The 19,853-nt window shown below is 44.7% G+C and overlaps 1 protein-coding gene across 1 annotated transcript in view; it reads right to left on the reverse strand.

Moving 5' to 3' along the window:
• Window positions 1–19,853, reverse strand: part of DNAH11 (dynein axonemal heavy chain 11) — a 323,685-nt gene that overhangs the window by 134,471 nt on the left and 169,361 nt on the right. Inside the window, exons 43-47 of the mRNA XM_004604267.2 lie at window positions 14,276–14,426; window positions 10,918–11,049; window positions 6,828–7,001; window positions 1,791–1,995; window positions 745–910 (exon numbers count right to left, since the gene is read on the reverse strand). Of these exons, the coding sequence (XP_004604324.2) occupies window positions 745–910; window positions 1,791–1,995; window positions 6,828–7,001; window positions 10,918–11,049; window positions 14,276–14,426 (828 nt within the window). The remainder of the gene's footprint in view (window positions 1–744; window positions 911–1,790; window positions 1,996–6,827; window positions 7,002–10,917; window positions 11,050–14,275; window positions 14,427–19,853) is intronic.

The raw sequence follows: 19,853 nt of genomic DNA on the forward strand, positions 1-19,853 counted from the left end.
GAGTCAGGTCATACTCTTCTACAGTGCTCTGGCATAAGTTAATGCCTACAGTGTACATGATTTGGGGGTAATTTGTTTTTCTAAGATCTACTTCTGATGGGACTGGAAAGATACCACAGTGGGTAGGGCGTTTGCCTTGCACGCGGCCGACTGGGGTTGATTACTCTGCCCCTCTCGGAGAGCGTGGCAAGCTACCGAGCGTATCTTGCTTGCACGGAAGAGCCTGGCAAACTACCTGTGGCGTATTCGATATGCCCCAAACAGTAACAACAAGTCTCACTTGGAGACGTTACTGGTGCCCGCAAAAGCAAATCTATGAGCAACGGGATGACAGTGATAGTGATACAGTGATGATCTACTTCAACCCAGTGCTATGAAGACACAGTGGGAAATGATTCCTTTATTCCACTGATGAAGAGGGATGCCAAATGAAACGCAAAATTATAATAGAAAGTGTGTTTCCTCAGAAGAAATTAAGAGCAAATTTGTTTTTTTGTTTTGTTTTGGGGGCCATACCCAGCAATGCTCAGGGGTTACTCCTGGCTCTGCACTCAGAAATCACTCCTGGCAGTGCTTGGGAAACTGGGATGCTGAGGATCGAACCCCAGGTTATCTGTTTGCAAGGCAAACACCCTACCCCTTGTTCTATCACTCCAGCCCCAAGATCAATTCCATTATTAAACTCCTCTTGGTGATGATGACGATGATATTTTGGAAGAGAATAAAAGGTGGAGACTCACTCACCAGTGTCCATAGTCGATATGCTGCCGAATCAGCGTGTGGGGCTGAACGGAGCCATACACATCCACTTCAGGCATGTTCATGTCATCAATAAAATACACCAATTTCTTATTTCCTCCTGGGCCATAGTTACGACCGGCTTTTTTCTCCAGAGGTTTCTCAAGAATTCCTGAAGCAAATATGTAACTGAGTCACTAATCACAGGCAAAATGTAAACCATCAGTGATCAGTCCTTTCCCCCAATTTGTCCTGCCAACTCTTCTACTTGATTACTTTAAATATCACATCTGTGCAGGCTACCGCCAGAGATGCTTCCCTGCCCACCTCCCCACCATGCTCCCACGCCAGCCTTCTTCCTAGGATGAGGCGCCACCAGGTGTGAAAGATCCGGTCACTACCGTGGAGGCACTTTCCTCCCCTCGACCCACTTTCATACCCCGGCTCCTCCAGGCAGGCCACAGTCCGCTCCCTCAGGCCTCATCTCCAGGCCCTCACAGAAGCATCCAGACAGCTAAGAAAGTTTCTCTGAAAGCTTATTTCCTCCTGGGCCGTAGTTACGACCGAAAGGTCCATCTCTCTTCTTGGACCACCAGATCATAAATGTGAGACATGAATAGATAGAGATGCCTGAGTCTGCACCATGGAACATTTCATCCTGGGCCCATATGATTTGGGAAGGCAAAATGATGAAAAAAAAAAAGGTTTCAGAGAGAGCACTGATAGGTGAGGTCATAAGGGCTGTGTGTAAGAAACTTTTAGTTGTCTCCGCTGCTAGAGCTAAGGAAACAATGAACAATGCAGCCTCACACGCTCATGACTCGGAAAGCACGCACAGACAACACAGCAGGCGTTGCTGCTATTGATGTTGTTTTGTTTATGGGTCACACCCAGCAGTGCTCAGACGTCACTCCTGGGAGTGTCTGAGGAACTCTGTGTGGTTTGGGTTGGCCACCCGAAAGGTGAGCGTCTCTTCCAGTGTACGATCTCTTCCGACGGCACTTAACAGTTTCTGATTTCGCTTCTGGAACATAACGTAGAGAAGCACTCACTTTGCAGAGCCGCAGACGTCGTGTGGTAGTTGAAAGGCACACGAGACACGATGTAATCCTCAGAGAGCTTTGCCAACGTGTCCCCCACAAAGACGGTTTTCCCCACCCCTGCGTTTCCGACCAGCATGAGTGGTTGTCTTTTCTCGAGCAACAACTCGATGAAATACCGAAGCCGGGTCGTCTCTGAAGTGTGGACCAGGAGTCTCTGGGCGGGGGGAAAGAGTGGACACAGCTCAGACAGGCATTCTGGTGTTTCATATCTGAACTCACAGAGCCACTTCAGCGCCCCAAAGAATCCTGAACTCAGTGTCTCACCCACAATCTCAACTAATTTTCTTTGCTTTTTTTTTTTTTAAAAAAATGGTTATAGGGTCCACCAGCAGTGCTTGGTGGTCACACCTGAAGAATAGCTAAGGGATCAGATCTGGGAGTGGGGTTAGGGATGGGGAAGGCATGTGGTTGGTATTGGGGATTGAACCTGGATCTCTTGCATGTAGACAACGCATGCTGGCACTCTGAGTCAGCTCTCTGGGCCCTCATTTGCTTTTTTAGATCATCAGAGCTCAAGCATCACAGCTTGCAGAAAGAGCAACTGGGCAGGGCTGTCAAAGTTTTAGCTCATAGACAGCAGATTTACTTTGCTTATGCTGAGTTCTAGCACCTTAGTACAAGGCGCCCCATTTTATTTTTCCTTTTTGGGTCACACCTGGTGATGCACAGGGGTTACTCCTAGCTCATGTACTCAGGAATTACTTCTGGCGGTGCACGGGGAACCATATGGGATGCTGGGAAATTGGACCTGGGTCGGCCGTGTGCAAGGCAAATGCTCCAGCCCCAAGGTTCCCCATTTGGAATAGATATTTGCTTTCTTCTGGCTTGTATTTTTGTATACAAGAGAACATGGTAGGTAAAGAAGAAACTGCCTACCACTCTTTAGACCCCAACAGAAATCCAGGCATACATGAAAACTGGTAGCAAAGCCTTGGTCTGGTCAGGTTCAGTGGCAAGGGGCCAAGCAGATAGCACAGTGGGTAAGGCACTTGCCTAGCATGCAGCTAACCCCAGGTTGGATCCCCACCACCACAGAGGGTTCCCTGAGACAGAGCCAGCAGTCACCCTCAGTACTGTTGAGTGTGGCCCTTTGAAAAAAATTTAAGTGGCAAATGATGAGGCACAATTTATGCTAAAGGAATTGAGTACAACGAGACAGCAGTTTGGGGGAACAGTGGCTTTTATTCCTGTGAAATAGAAAACAAAAATTAAAAAGCATGCTTTAAACATAATGTGAAGTGTTTGATTAAGAATTTCTATGACAACATTGCTGTGCTGAAAAACGGTTGCTTAATGAGAGACTCTCTGTGCATGTGTTTTTGAGTCACACCCATTGGTGCTCAGGGTTTACCCCGGGCTCTGCTCACGGGGCCTCTATGTGGTGCTGAGGAATAAACCTGGGTTGGCCTTAGCTGTTGTGCCCTCTGGCTACCATAGTTCTCACATAGGATTTATTTTTTTTAATTTAATTAATTTATTTTTTGTTTATTTTTTAATTTTAAATTTTTTATTGAGTCACCATGTGGAAAGTTACAAAGTTTTCAGGTTTAAATCTCAGTTATACAATGCTCAAACACCCATCCCTTCACCAGTGCTCATATTCCACCACCAAGAATCCCAGTATAGCTCCACCCCGCACCCCCACACCCCTAACCCCCCCACGCCCCTAGCCCCCCCACCCTTAGCCCCCCCCCCACCTGTGTAACAAATTTCACTTTACTTTCACTTTGATTGCATTCAATATTTCAACAAAACTCACTATTATTGTTTGGAGAGTCTCTCCCCTAAAGTCAGACCTGCTGAAAAGGAAGCATTAGATTATTTGTTTTCCATTGCTGAGGATGAAGAGGTATGAGGTCGAGTGACCACACTTAGCGGCCTCTCCGTTTCCGGTTTCTGTATTTTAGTATTTTAGTAACTAAGTCCAGAGAGATATCTGCCAGAAGTTGCATCATTGCCAATTTGTACTTCTCAGTTACATTATATTCCTCACTTAGGATTTAAGACGGTCACAGGAACAAATGAAATGAAATAGAAATTACACTCAGCGGACAAGCACTCAAGTATTAGTTCCGGCCAGCGGAGTGATAGAGAGAAGCACGCAGGACACAGAACTCTGAAGTGACTAAAGGTAACCAACACCTTGCTTTGACTAGGGGTCAACTTGAAAAGAGGGTGAAGAATTCCTTGCAGGTGGCCCCGGGACGTGGCTCCATGGTAGAGTGTCTGCTTTGCAGACATGAGGCCAAGAATCTTATCCCTGCCAGAGTCCCCCGCTGCTGGGGGCAATCCCAGGTGAACAGCAACCAAGAGTGTGACCCAATGAACACCACAACTAAATGTGCCAACTCCAGACACAGCAACCTGGCTGCAACAACAAAGGAGGGGGAGGGACAAAATTCCCTGCAAAATGCACACCCTTCCTAAGACAAAGAGTAGATTCTACAATGACTAAGATTCTTCTGTACTTAGGGAGCACATGCTGACAACACCTGAATATTTTGCATTTGCTCCTGTTACTTGGCCCCACACTGGAATGGGGGAGGGCTGGGGTGGACCCTGGCAAATGAGAAGCAGGAAGAGCTCTGCCTGGGTCCCTGAAAAGATCTCTCTCTCTCCTCTCTCTTTCTCTGTCTCTCTTTCTCCCTTCTCTCTCTCTCATTCCCCTCCGCCCCCCATTTAACTTTTTTATTGAACAGTTTAAAAAGACCAAACCCCATGTGACCATCAGGTTCCTCAGACTATTCTTTGATCCCACTGCCTTCTCCTTAGCACAGCGGGTAGGGCGTTTGCCTTGCACACAGTCGATCTGGGTTCGATTCCTCCGTCCCTCTTGTAGAGCCTGGTAAGCTACCGAGAGTATCCCGCGTGCACGGCAGAGCCTGGCAAGCTACCCGTGGCATATTCGATATGCCAAAAATAGTAACAAGTATCACAATGGAGACGTTACTGGTGCCCACTTGAGCAAACTGATGAACAATGGGCGACAGTGCTAGTCTTCTCCGTAGCTGGTCCAACCAGCCCCCACATCATGCATCAGGCTCCCAACACCATCGGTGGCAATGCACTGGCCATCAAGCCAGGCTGAAAGGCTTCACGCTGACCTTCACCTCTGTGCTGAGGGCACTGATCTAAAATTGAATTTGAGCATGTGTGGCCTGGATAACACCTGTATTGTTCCAATAGTAGTGTATGCGCTACACTGTCCTCACTCTTTATATAGAGATATGAGAACCCACACCCCCTCCCCCGGCCGCTGTTAATGGGGCCACTGGAGCAAGGGTCAGCAGTCTGAAAATGAAGCCTGTGTGATGGGCAGAAATTGGGTACATGGGGACCTTTAGCGGTATCCCCATAGCATGGAATGAATGAGTTCTGCTGCCACTCTGCCTCCTGACTTCCCATCTGTGAGACAGTGGGGTTCCTTACTGTTCCTTACTGTTAGGAACTGGGTCTCCCTCCCTCCCCCACATTCATCGGTTCAAGGCAGAACCCCAGAGTGCAGTGACGTGGCAATGCTGGGAGGTCAGGGCTGCAACCTGGACAGTGGATGCTATACGGAGAGGGGCTGAAAGTGAAAGGCAGCTGGGAACATTGGCGCAGTCCAGTCTTCTCAGAGGAGGCAACTGGTGCCCACACAGTGGCTAGGGTCCCCTTCCCAGGAAGGAAAATCCAAGTGAGGACACAGGAAGGGGCACCATCTTGGAGAACAAGAGAAAAGTCTCTGGGGAAGCCAACCCTGTGGCTGGTCAGTCTTGGACTCCACCCCTGTGGGGAACAAAGTCTGGCTTAGGGAGCCCACCCTGGCATTCATTTCCGGTAGCCCTGCCTGGCAACATGAGCAGGGCTGGCCTCCCATGCAAAAGACCTGGTTTCCCTATAAAAAGAGGGGCTCACTTTATATAGGAGACAAGGCACATGGGAAGCTCCCCCTGTGAAGATGGGAATTAGGCTGCCCTGAGTGAAACCAAGCTTACCCTGAACTGCCAAGCATTTGGAGAAGGCCTAAAACACGTGTGCCCTCAGAATCCTGAGAGAAATCAATCTTGCTGCCCTGCTGGGTGATGCACTTCCTGACTGCAGGACTGTGGGGTGACATGTTTCTGTCGTTGATGCCAAACCTACCTAGTGGTGCTTTGTATTGGCAGCCAGGGCTCTATGTGTTTGTGTTCGGGGAGCTGGGGGACAGGTGAGGGGGACAAATATACACAGCGTTTCCCCTCACTGTACACTAGATGCTCCCTACACAGCAGAGATCACCAGATTGCAATTGATCTTGCCACTACTTCAAATAAGCAGTTTTAAAAGAAAACAGGAGAACATGATTTGAGAAAGATGAAAAGGAACACCGGAGGCAGTATAAGCTGAAGAACAATCTGATAGCAGAGATATGGGGAAGGAAAATCAAGGGAGAGAGACAAAAAGATCCACACAGGCAGGTGAGTTGCCACAAGAGTTTGAAACACATGTGTTGAAGAGATGAAGCAATAAATTATGTTTGGCTTGTGAGGCAGAGCAAAAAGTTGAAAAGAGCAGTTTAAGAAATGGACAGTTTGGTCAGTAAAGAGACTCAGTCAACCAGGGTGGTGTGCAAGGCCCTGCATTTGACCCCAGTACTTCATTGCCTCCACATCTCAGGATGCCCCCGACAACCAGCAACAGCAACAAAGGTTGGGGCGGGGGGGGGCACCGTCATGAAGACAGGAACATTTTCACAAAATCCACAGTTCCCAGAAAATTATGAACAAAGCTGTTACCTCAAAATTGTTTAAAAAAATTAGTTTGCAGACAGAAAAACTGACTAATCACTGTATAAGTAAAATTCCTCTTTGCCAAGAAAGATGTTACATGCTAAGAATATCTATCAACACACTGGGAAGGACATTAATATATTTTGGGGGGAAATTTATATTTCTGTTCTCCCATAGAAGGCAGAGGAAGGTTCAGAATAAGAGTGTGGCCAAATACCCCCAAACTCACACCTACCTGCAGGGGCACATCTGGGTCCACAGTCAGCTGGGGAATTTTATCAGTCCAAGGCAAGAATTTCTTTGTTTTGTGATCCAGATAATAATCGAAGATGGTTCCCTGGGATGGAAATTTCACTGTTCTCATTTCCTTATGCCACCACTGGCTGAATTCAGCTTGATAGCCAGAAAGCTGAGGACAAGAGAAATCCTTATTGTAGACTCAAGGGTCGTTTTGAAGAGCTTCATAGCCACCCTTCAGATCCTGCTCAATGCAGTTGGCAGGCCCGAGGCTCTAACTACAGACAGGAGCAAGCAACTGACTCAGAAAAATAAACAAAAGCCACGTGTGATTATGTCAGAGTGGCAGAAAGCTGTAATATTCATCATTTTTGGGAATAATTACGAAGCCTGAAAAGCATGGGAAGGTTAGATGGACCTTAGATTACCCTGGCTAATTCAACTTAGTAACAAACTGTCATGCAAATTACAAGGCTAGGAACATACTCAGCTTCATCAGGACAGAAACCAAACAGCAGATGCCGATTTTTGCCAATGCTTGTATCAAGGGAGGATTCAAGGAGGAAAGTAAGATCCTTCAAACATCAATAACTTTGGGGTTAGAGTGATAGTACAGCACGTGGGGCATTTGCCTTGCATGCGGCCGACCCGGGTTCAATTCCCAGGATCCCATATGGTGCCCTGAGCACCGCCAGGAGTAATTCCTGAGTGCAGAGCCAGGAGTAACCCCCGTGTATCGCCAGGTGTGACCCCCCAAAAATAAACAAAAAAATCAATAACTTTATTTGATTTATTATTTTTTCATTTTTTTATTTTTTGCTTTTTGGGTCACACCCGGGCGATGCACAGGGTTTACTCCTGGCTCATGCACTCAGGAATCACCCCTGGCGGTGCTCCGGGGACCATATGGGATGCTGGGATTCAAATCCGGGTCAGCCGCGTGCAAGGCAAACGCCCTACCCACTGTGCTATCGCTCCAGCCCCACTTTATTTGATTTAGATACAACCCTTTATTTTCAATTGCTAACATGTCCGGAGGGAGGGGAGGGAAGAGAATCTCTTCCGGAGAAAGCGCTTTGTTTCTGGGTAAGATGACAGAACAGGTTCGGGCTGGGAACACACAGGCAGGGGAATGGCAACTGGGCTCCAGCACGTAAGCAACTCTGTAACGCCAGCAATGACCCGGCACAGTGCCTCTGACAGCCAAAGTTCACTGGCCCTGGGAGTTCTGGAGAGCTCTGAACCCCCGTGAGCCCACTGCGCACTCAGCCACCACATACTAACCCAGCAGCACTGCCCCACTTTGACTCCAGGGAAATAGCTCACACCTGCCCTGCCTCGGTACACACAAGGAGGAGGGACTAGGGGGATGGAGAGGATTGATCAGTTCTACCCCTGACCAAACTGCTCTGCACGGGCCACTCAGGTGGGAATGGAGTCAGGGTCATTTTGCTCTTTAGCGATCTGGGGGCCGGATCAGTTTCTCACACTAGAAAAGTTGTTGGCCTTGGCCTTCATTCAGAAGCTTTAAGTAACGGTTGCCCTCCCTGCCTGGCTCCGAATATAGCTTACTTCTAATTTATATCTAAATTTGTCTCACCTGATCACCACTTCAGCCCAATCAAAGAATAAGTCTTTGATCCACTATTTCAAATAAAATGGATCTGTTTGCAACTGAGACAAAAATCAGTAGGATGGTGACCCTCATAGAGTTTTGGAGGGGAATCTAGATGGAAAAACTAGGGGAGCATGAGAAAAGAGGGGGTTGAGTCAGTAAATATAGATACTTAGAAAGTAAAGTCTGCATGGAGGGAGAGTAACTGGGATGAATACATTTTATTTGGAAGTTCAGAAGGTCTATCTTTGAGGAGATAATCCAGGAAGCAGGACTCAACCAGCGTGTGCAAAGGCCATGTGGTATTATGGAACTTGTCACGTTCTAGAGAGTGATACGTGCTGCTGGTAGGATAAGATGGGAGGAAGTAAATGAGGAAGTAGACAGAGATAGGCAGGACAAGATCTAGAAATGGGACCTAGAAATAGGACTAAAATTTAAAAAATTTTTCTTTTATGACAGAAGGGACCTATTAGCATTTTTTTTCTCTCTGCCATGAGAGAACACAACAAAAAGCTGTTCACCAGCCAGAAAGAGGGCCCTTTGCAGAATACAAGTACACTGGGAACCTTGGACTTGCAGCTTTCTACGTGGGGTGAAAAGACAAGTCTTGGTTAAGCCCCCAGTGGACAGGACTAGTTTATGGCAGCCTGTCCCCATGTCATCGAAAGATGAGTTACACTAGAACCAAGGCTGGGGGCTGGAGCAATAGTACAGTGGGTAGGGCATTTGCCTTACATGCGGCCGACCTGGGTTCAATTCCCAGCATCTCATATGGTCCCCTGAGCACCACCAGGAGTAATTCCTGAGTGCAGAGCCAGGAGTAACCCCTCTGCATTGCCAGGGGTGACCCATAAAGCAAAAAAAAAAAAAATAGAACCAAGGCTGTGGGGATAAGGAAGAGTGGGCAGACTGACCACCACTTCAAAATTGATGCTGAAAGGTTCTGAAGACCAATGAGTGTACAAGCTAAGCCTGCAATCACACAATAAATGAGTGGGGGTGGCATGGCTCTCTCACCTGTCACATGTGTTCAGTGGCCATGAACCACTTCCCCACCCCGGCCTGCAGCCGCTGCCCACAGATGCATGAAGGAGAGAATAGGACTGCCTCTATAGGCTGGTTGGTGATCAGTTGTCATTTACTCCAATCGTGTCTCCTCTGCCTCTTCCCAGTCTCTCCCACCCCCGCACTCCTCCAGTCCCCCATGCTCACCTCTCTGAGCTCCATCTCAAACCTTAGTCTAGAGCCCAACCTCCCATAAGTTGAGGGAGCAAGGACCCCTTGGTGAGGTAGCACAGTCAACATATGTAAAGCCCTTCCCTTCTTTCAAGGAAGCTCTTCTAAGACAATGATCTCTGGTTAGGAGATCCACTCGAGGGTGTGTTTTTATCTAAGGACATGCTTCTCCTTCCCTTAGCCATAAACAATCACCTTAGATTCACTTCCCAATAATCTTTCTAGTGATTTTGAATGGACACAGTAAGAGATATATTAATCTTAAAGGGTGGCTCTCCTGGGGACATCTTGCTATAGATCCCAGACTACAGTGCTCAGGCCAGATAGTTCTTTTCTAACCCTAGCAAGGTCCTTATCTAGTTGTTACTCTTTGGGTCATGACAGAATTTGTCCATGACTGTGTTCTTAACTTATAGTTAAGTATTATGGCACTTGGCATGTCCTATTTCAATGTCAGGGTTGCTCACAGCTTGCCCTGGGTCCATTCATTCCCTTCTGGAGTGCTAGAAACTAAGAACAACTGAGGCTTAAGTTGAGTAAATATGACAGATGCCCAGGTTATTCGGAGTCAATTAACTCCCAAGTTACAAAATCATACCATAACTGTCTTTCTGTGCCTACACAGAAAGGACATTGCTCTAAAGTAAGCTATGCAAAGGACATAAGGAAAACAGAAAAATGGTATTTTACTTATAAAATACAAATCTAGAGATCTGTGAAGAGTTTGACTTTACAAATCACAAGTCACTGCTTAGAAGAACCGAGTGATTAACAGGTAGAGAAAGCACAGAAAAGTTAAAAATGAATACCAAGGAAATGGGAGTGCTTCGGAAGCATTGTGATGGGTATTACTCAATAAACCTAAGCTCCTTGTGATGAGAAAAAAGCACAAGCCAATGTTATCCTACAGCACTAAGAAGTAAAGAGTAAGAGCAAGTGGGTGTGTATGTGTGTGTGTGAGTGCACACACACATGTGTGTCCATGTTGGAGACATGAGCACATCTGGAGCTACAAGCATAGAAATCAGACCTGCTGGGAGGCTGTGGATTTGGTACTACCCATGAGCTGAGCACTGAGGGAAGGATGAACCTGCCTAGAGAGTGGACAGACTTCTGAGACACTAGGGCAAGTGGGAAGGATGTTGAGACAACAGAATGAGATCCCCAGAGTGGCATATGAGATGCTACCCCCACCCCCAAAGGAACAGGCTCTGTACATGTTTTCTAAACTTACCTGATCTTGTGGCAGGGTGCCCCCGAATGCCCAGATACAAGCAAAGACAAAATAGACTTCATACACTTCTTTGGGGCTGTCAGAAGGGATATTTTCCGGCGTCAGGAGGCACTCAAGAAGAACACAAATAGTCTGAAGAGAAAGTCATCAAGGGCAAACATGTAAAAATCCTATAGTAAACTGACAGGACCTTGTAAAAATAAATCTGCTTAATCAAGAGATTCTACATTTATGACTGAGACTTGATCCTAAAATCCCTGTAACTGTTCTCACAGTGACTCAATTAAAAAAAATAAACTATTAAAAAAAATAAAAATTAAAAAAAAGAGATTCTACACTTCCTTTACCTCTATAATGTGCCACCTGGGGAAAGACACAAATTATTAAGTCACTGGTGGAAGATCACCCACTTTTACCAAACTGATCTTCTAGGAAATTAAAAAAATAAAATCTTTTAAAAAAAACCCTAAAGTCAGAATGATCTGATTCCCAATACTGTAATAAATACATAAAGCAACAAGACAAAATAGTGAATATATATTGACTCCTTTGTTAGGCATACAGGACTTTAAGTCAGACTGGCAGTCTGAGCCTGGGTCATTTTGTGGGAGGAAGAGAACAGCAGGCCAAAATTTCACTGTATCACTGTCATCCTGCTGCTCATCGATTTGCTTGAGCAGGGACCAGTAACGTCTCCATTATGAGACTTGTTGTTACTGTTTTTGGCATATCGAATATGCCACGGTTAGCTTGCCAGGCTCTGCCATGCGGGCGAGATACTCTCGGTAGCTTGCTGGGCTCTCCGAAGGGGCAGAGGAATCAAACCCGGACGGCCATGTGCAAGGAAAATGCCATACCCGCTGTGCCCTACCCGCTGCTCCAGCCCAGGCTAAATTTAACGCTGGAAAAATACTGTTCAGGAACTTGTTTTTCATCTCCGGCAGGCAAAACAGCAATGTGCTGGGCTGCTTCCCCGAGCAGCCAGTGCTCAGGGCTCTGGCGTCAGTGACGAGGGGAGTGTGGCTGCTGTACAGTTTCCCGTGTGAAAGCTTGGAGTTAGTTCTCATGCTGTGGTTCTCAAGGGCCCCTTCCGGCCTGGTTTTCTTCCTGTGGCCCACCTCCTTTGGGATGCTCCCCTAGCCTCATGTCATAGCCCCCTATTTGTGTGATTTTCACCTGGGGCCTCACTGGAATGTCCTGGGCACCTGTGAAGTTTGAGAAATGCTGCTCTGAAGGACAGAGCTGTGGCATCAGCAATGGCACAGACCCATAGGATGCCTGCTCTGGTTCCCTTCAGGTTTAGAGAGAGCAGTTGGTTTGCACCATCCTCATGGACACTGATGAATGCAAGTCTGGTCTGTGTGAGCACTGCCCCCTCTCAGCTGGGAAAAAAAAAGGGAAACTCATGGCAAAGTGCACCAGGGGGTCCTGAAAGTCATTTCAAAATGCTGTGAATACTTGAGTACCTGTTATGCTTTTTAATCTTCTCTCTTGATCTCTATTATGCTAAATTATGCAAAGTTTGCTAATGGAAGATCATCTAGTAAAACCATTCTGAAACAAAACCTATTTGTTATCAAGAAAAGTAAGATAGAACCCAGAGGCTTACCATTCCTGAGTAGAGGCCCTGTTAGTTTCAAGAACTGTTAAAATCACAACGGAAAGGGGGGGAAAAGGCTACAAAGTCTCAGTGTGGCATTACCTATAGATGAGTGTCCTAATAGTTGAAACTATGGTTCTGTTTGCTCTCAAAAAAGGTACTTAAAAAGCATTTTGACTTATGTCAGTAATTCATAAAATGACACTTTGGTGCATGCTCTGAAGGAGTTAATACATCTTACCAAGTTTAAAGAAGGTTCATACACTGGAAAACATAGTCATTACTTTCTTAAAGAGCCATTTAAAACCATTCTCATATGTTCCCATTTTTTGTCTCAAATTTTGTCCTTGCAAAGCAATCATAGAAAGGCATTCTATTGAAAAACAGCTAAAAAGGAGTTAAGGACAAAATGCCTTTTCTGAGCACTACAAAAGAAGAAAATGAGAGTAAAAGTCATATTAATTCCTACTGACCTATTTTCACACTACTCCTGAATGAAAAAGTTCACACCAGAGAGAATCACACAAATACACAAGTCAACTTGAGAAAGAATATGATCAAGCTTTTTACAAGTATTGCACCAGAGGAAGTCTAATTAGACTAACCACATAATTAATTCATTATGAATAAATTCAGACCTGCTTTCAGAAATAAATTATACCTCAGATAATTACTGTTGAAGACTATCGTTTACTTAATTGGTGTGTGAATTATCCAAAAACCTGAACTTTCTCTTATTATGCTTTTGACTATGTCTAATTTAGCTTCAAACAAATTTGGTAACATAGAAAGTTAATGGTAACAAAGTACTTAGAAACCTATTTTACTCCTATAGGGAACACATACACACACACACACACACACATCATAATTGCAAACCTTTTCTGAAGTTTTATACTTGTGGAGACTGAAGCTGGTTTACCCTTCCTGCTAAGATTATGATCATAGCTTTCATCTCCATGTGCTCTGAATTATTTCCACTCACTTCTGTAGCAACATGTCATACATGCTCCTCATTCTATCCAGCTGCTTCCCAACAAGAGTCAGGAGGAAAAAATGTGTCCCTGAAATATTGTGAACTCTCCTTCTACATTGCCCTAACTTTAAGAATTCTTTTTTTCTCTAAGAAGGAAAAAGGAAAAAGAGAAGAGGCTGGTGGGATTGGGAGAGGAGAGAGTTGCAGGGATGGCATGGGGGGGGGTGTCGAGGAGGGGAGTTGGTTGGGAAGTATGGTGTAGAATTTAAAAAATGTTTTTTTTTAAACTCATTGGCTAAGATCTTTGACTACATTAATTCACAGTATTCAGAAAGCCCGTCTAGGCCAGTTCCTCAGGAAAAAGGGAGAAATACCAAGGTTATCACAACCTGTTCTTCTTCCTTCCAATTATGTACTAGAGAAAGCAATGATTCTGTGGACATGAACTTGGTCTCCACAATGCACTAGGAACAATGGGAGTCACTTGTGGCAGGAAAACATACCAAGCCTGACTCTGGTCCTCCAGTTTACAGCCCTGTCAGAGAAACTGACCATGACCACAGTGGTCAGAGAATGCACTAAGTATCTCATGGAGGTTTTGAGTTTTACAAATGTGAAAGAGCACGGGGGAGCACTCAGAAGCAGAGAGTCATGGAAGAGCGTTAGAGCAATCTGGGAACTTGGAAGCGTTTCCATTTTTTGGAGTGAGGAACACTAGCCAGCCCCTGCCACACCGCCACTGCAGTAGACAAAGGTGCTCATGCGTATCGCAGAAGGCAAACCTGCACCAGGCTGGTCTCTGGAATGGAAGTGATGGTTTTAAAGCTTGTCCGCAGTTTCTCCAAGCAGGCAGGAACATATTTGTCAAAGAGGATAGTTAAATTGGCCTTTTCTGACTGGTGCCGTCGTCTGTCTATCCAGCTGGCCACATACCTGTGAAAAAGAACCCAGAAAAGCTCTCCTCCCCACTTTTAGATAGCACTTAGGGTAACATTTCTGGGTCATATTTAGCAAATTCATCCTACTTCTCAAACAGTAAATATTTTTAAAACAACCTTAAGAATGCTTTTTCAAGATCTTTTGTTGTCTTGATGAAAATAATGTCCAAGAAACTCCAAATAGCACTTACAAGCTAAGCATAATCATAATCAAGTGAGTGAGTGTAACAAGGCCATTAGAAAAAAAAATGCAGCTTGTCATTTCCTAAAGGACAGAAGTTATTTTCATAGGACAGGCCTTGTATATGAAAATGGCCCTGGACTGGTTTTGAATTATCTCACATAAGTCACTTTTTAATAGAAAATCCACTGCAAATTAAAAGGTGAAAAATATCAGGGCTATTCCAAAGTTCCTCCTCTCTCCTGTGACAGAAACAACCTTAATATAAACGCTAATGACGTGTCTCCAATAAATGGCTCTGATGTGGCATCTCATCCAGTCCCAGATATATTGATTTGCAGCTTGCTTTGACATGTTAGAATGTCTAACACATTCTAAAGATAATCACTGTCACTGTCACTGTCATCCCATTACTCACTGGTTTGCTTGAGCGGGCACCAGTAACATCTCCATCATGAGACTTCTTGTTACTGGTTTTGACATATCAAATACACCACGTGTAGCTTGCCAGGCTCTGCCATGCGGGAGAGATACTCTCAGTAGCTTGCCAGGCTCTCCGAGAGGGGCGGAGGAATCAAACCCGGGTCAGCTGCGTGCAAGGCAAACGCCCTACCGCTGTTCTATCGCTTCACAGCCCTCTAAAGATATACTGATCAATAAAGTTAAATGAAAAAAATATGATTTAGTAGCACCCACGGTGGTTTCTGGGAGGGGTAAAAGGATGTATCTGCATGATAAATGAAAAGTAATCGCTTAAGGTTGGAGAAAAAGTACCATGGGTTGGGCACTTCCCTTGCATGCAGCTGACCTAGTTTCAATCCCTGGCACCAGAGGTGGTCCTCTGAGCCCTGCCAGTAGTGTTCTGTGAGCACAGAGCCAGGTGTAAGCCCTGGACACCACTAGATGTGGACCCAAAACAACACACACAACACAATTAATGGCTCAGAACATTCTCATCCAAGAAGGGAGCTGTGACAAAAAATACACCTCAGGGGAGCAGAGCAGCAGAGCGAGCTGCACACCCCTGACAGCTAATGCCTTGCTCTAAAGAAAGTCAGAATTCGCTCTGGAATGATGGAAGAACAAGAGGCTAGATGATGATCTTACAAAAGGTTCCCCTTGATTGTCACAAGGCTTCACAAGAGTGTTTATTAAAGCTTCACTCCTTTCACACGCTCAGCTGTAGGAAACATCAGCTATTTTGGTTCAAGAGGAAAGGCTATCGGCTGAAGTCCAGCTTTGGGATGGAAACTTGGGTTCCCCCTCTGGTGTCCGGGGGATCAGTCACAGGAGAGTGGGCCTGGAGCCCAGAGTGACATCACAGCTACTGAATATAGTGCACATCCACTGTCAGAAGTGGGATCCAAATAAGAGTTCTGAGACTCCTGCCAGGGGAAAAAATCCAAGAGGAGTTAGAGAGATAAAACAGCAAGTTAGGTGCTTGCCACTGCATGAGGCTGAGCTGGGTTCCATCCTAGGCACCCCGTATGGTCCCCTAAGCAACGCCAGGAGTGACCCCTGAGCACAGAGTCAGGAGTAAGGCCTGAGCAGCAGATGGTGTGGCCCCAAAACCAAAATCAACCAATAAAACTTCCCAAAAGGCTCACCCTGGAAGATGCTGAGTCAAGCTGCCTAGACATGTAACATGTAACCCTCCTTAGGGAACTCGGTTACTTTTGGGCAAGAGACTTTACTTCCTGTGCCTTTTGTTACTCATCATCTGTGCAGATGAGTATGGCCTATGGCCCACATAGGGTTGCTCTGAGAGCTGGGTGAGATCTCATGGCTAAGTGCTTAGATTAACATCTGTCCTAACAAACTCAGTAAAAGTTACTCGTCCGCACCAAGTGGGTGGAATTAGGAGAACTGGGTTCCACTCTTGGCTCTGCTTCTTGGCGCTTCTCCTCAAGGCATTTATTCTCTGGAAGGTCACGGATTGGCACTTAGTACTCTGCTGGGTACTAACTGAATTCCTCCTCTACCTCCTGGCAAAGTTTTCTGGACTCTGTAGGCATAAGTAACCACACAGGGCTAACGAGGAACAGCACAGCCTGGACTAAGTCCAGGAGGAGGTAGGGGCTTTGATTTCAGGAGCCAGAGAACAATCACTTTGTTGAGCCATTTGGCAACAGTGAAAGCCTGGAAGAGAAAACCTAGGAGGTCCACAGGCACATGATGCTAATTCCCTCCCACGCAACAGCCATTCCTTCAGCAAGGAGGGATGCTCAATCATATGGGTTGCCCTGTTAATAAAAATGAATAAGCTAGAAGTCAACTGCACGCTTTAGCTTAGCGAGTTCAATATCCATGCAGATATATAGGGGAAATTGAAATTTTCATGTAGAAATGACTACGTGTGTCCACAATTTAAAATAAAAAAAACATTAAAAGATAGCAAATTTAAAGGTGAGTATTATTTTCGGCCATGGCGAAAATGAAAGACCTAGGCATGCATTTTGCTGGCCATTCTTTCTGCCCTGTTTCACTTATAAATATGCTTGTCATTTTCAAAGGCTGCCACAGATTTGAATGTGGTAGAATGAAACATTCCACGCCAATGGGACACACTATTGAAAAGCGCACAGGACACGGCAGATTCACTCCCTGCCTATAGAAGAAATCACTGACATTGGTGGTTCTGACTCCAGAAACAGTCACATTCTGATGCCTTCATGAATCTCTTCAGCACTTACAAATGGGCTTCAGATCATGAGCCATACTGCCCTTCTCTTCTAGACAAACAGAGGAAGTCTATCTCAGAAAGTTTTAAGACCCTGTGCTTTGGAAGTGGTCCGGATAGTCAATTTTTTAGAGGCCTTATTTATGACTTAATAGTCTGGGGATGAAAGTCCCTCATAATGGATGATGGAAATTCATCAGAACACTCTACAATGTGCCCTTTCCAGAAAACACCAGGTTCTCTAATGTCCATGATGACCTGAGAAAGTGGCAGCAGGGGGACATGATGATCATCAGTGAACACCAATGGCTTCTAAAATAATAAACATGCACTCATCTACTCAATGAGTAGATGAGATCTGCAGGGACAGCCAACTATAAGCTTTTAAGGGAGGTGATAGAATCTGTGAGTCAAAAAGAGTGTATTAGGGTAAAGTAATGCAGAGAAGTCCAATCTAAAGTTGCTGCTCTTCAGTTAAAAAAATAAAATAAAACACCAACCCCCCTGGTACATATATACAATGGCATGCTGCTTGACTCTAAGGAAAATAAAATCATGCTATTTGCCACTATGTGGAAAGATCTGGAGGGTATTGTAGAACTGTAGCACTGTCGTCTCATCCCGTTGTTCACTGATTTGCTCAAGAGGGCACCAGTAACATCTCTATTGTGAGACTTGTTATTACTGTTTTTGGCATATTGAATACCCCATGGGAAGGGTACTGTATTGAGAAAATTTAGTCAGAAGGAGAGGGACAGACTCAACTCTCTCAGAGACAGGATATGGAGAAACAAAGTTGGGGAATAACAAGTGACCAAAGGCAATAGAGCAGAGAAACGGATCCATGGAACTGTGCTTATCGAGGTGGGGCAGGGGATGAGGTGGGGAAGTTGAGGGTTGGGGCACTTTGATAGAGGGTGTGTTATTAGAACATAGTGTGAGTGAAACCCTATCTTTAACAGGATTGTAAGCAACTTTTGGTGCCTAAAATAAAATAAAATCAAAACCAAAGTTGCTGCTCTCACAAGATACCCTGCAATCATCTCTTAAGACTCAGATAAAATTTCACAGATTCCCAACTTTTTCTATTATCATTACAAGACGAATAATGCACTTGGGAAGATTCTAGTCTCAGTGCTATGCTTACTTCGAGAAGTTTTAATTTAAATAACTTAAATAATTATGAATAGATTTAATTAATGTTTTTCCTTTCTATGCATTTTCAGCTTTTTCTGCTCTAAAACATTCGCATTGAAATCCCCAGAATTTACCTTCTAACTTCCTTTTCTCTATTTTTCAGGATTTCAGACATGTATGAACTGCCCAGTATTCCAAATAAACCATGTAGAATTACAATAGCAGTTGGTTTCTACAATTAGTCATATCCTTGATTATGATAATAAGGATGATGCTATCCCGCATATCTGTAAAGAGTGGGCACACAATGAGTTTTTTTTAATCTACCAGTGAATTTTAACAAATATATTATAAAAAGTTGGACTAGAGAGATAGTACTGGGATTAAGATGTTTGCTTTGCTTAGGGCCAATGTCAGTTTGATTCCCAGTATGTAGGATGTCCCGAACACCCTGAGGAGCAATCACAGAGCTAGAACTAACCCAAGCATTGATGGACGTGGCCACAAATAGCAATAATACAACAAGCTTAGATGATAATGGCACTAGAGAGTCCTTAAAGGAAAATTTACAGAGATACTATGGACAGAGTATTTCACAACTTCCTCTATGTACATTATTTCATCAGTTCCTATAATATGAATTAAGAAAAGATATTTCCTAACTGCACGGAAATGGAAAAGAAGCAATAACACAGTGGCAGCAATCAGCATATCTGGCTCCCCTCATGTGGATCCTAAATACCATTCTTGATACAAAGAGCCATTTCTCCTGGAAAATAAGAAGTGCTAATGAGATTTTGGTGAACTTAAAACTAGGTACTAGGTGGGTACTGAGGATGAAAATGAGAAATCATACAGACAACATGGAAAATGGTATAATGCTCCTTAAAAAATTGAAAAAAAAAAACAGACTAAAGAGATAATGCAGGGATTAAGGCACTTGTCCTACATGTGACTGATTCGATACCCATATGGTCCCCTGAGTCCTGCCAGGAGTGAACCCTTAGCACAAAGTCAGGTACTCATGCCTGAGTACCACTGGGTATGTGTCCTTCCCCAAAAACATGAAAAGAAAAATATTGAAAAGCAGAAATAAAAGCCAACAATTCCATGAGTGATTATACTAGTAAAAAAACTGAAAGTAGGGACTCTAAAAATAAAATATTTGCATGTCCACGCTTATAGAAACATTATCTGCCACAGCCAAAAGGCAATGACAGCCCAAGTGTTTGCTAAACAGATGAGTGAATAAGCAAAATGTAAAATACACACGAAGGCCCATAATTCAGTCTTGAAAAGGAAGAAATTCTGGCACAGCTCCCACATACAGGTGAGCGCTGAAGGCATGCTAAGTGAATAATGACTTTATGGTCCCATTCATAATCTTTCCCTAAAGCATTCATATTCAGAAATATCAAAAAGTC

This window comes from Sorex araneus, chromosome 1, assembly GCF_027595985.1.
Source record: "Sorex araneus isolate mSorAra2 chromosome 1, mSorAra2.pri, whole genome shotgun sequence".
Lineage (NCBI taxonomy): Eukaryota > Metazoa > Chordata > Mammalia > Eulipotyphla > Soricidae > Sorex > Sorex araneus.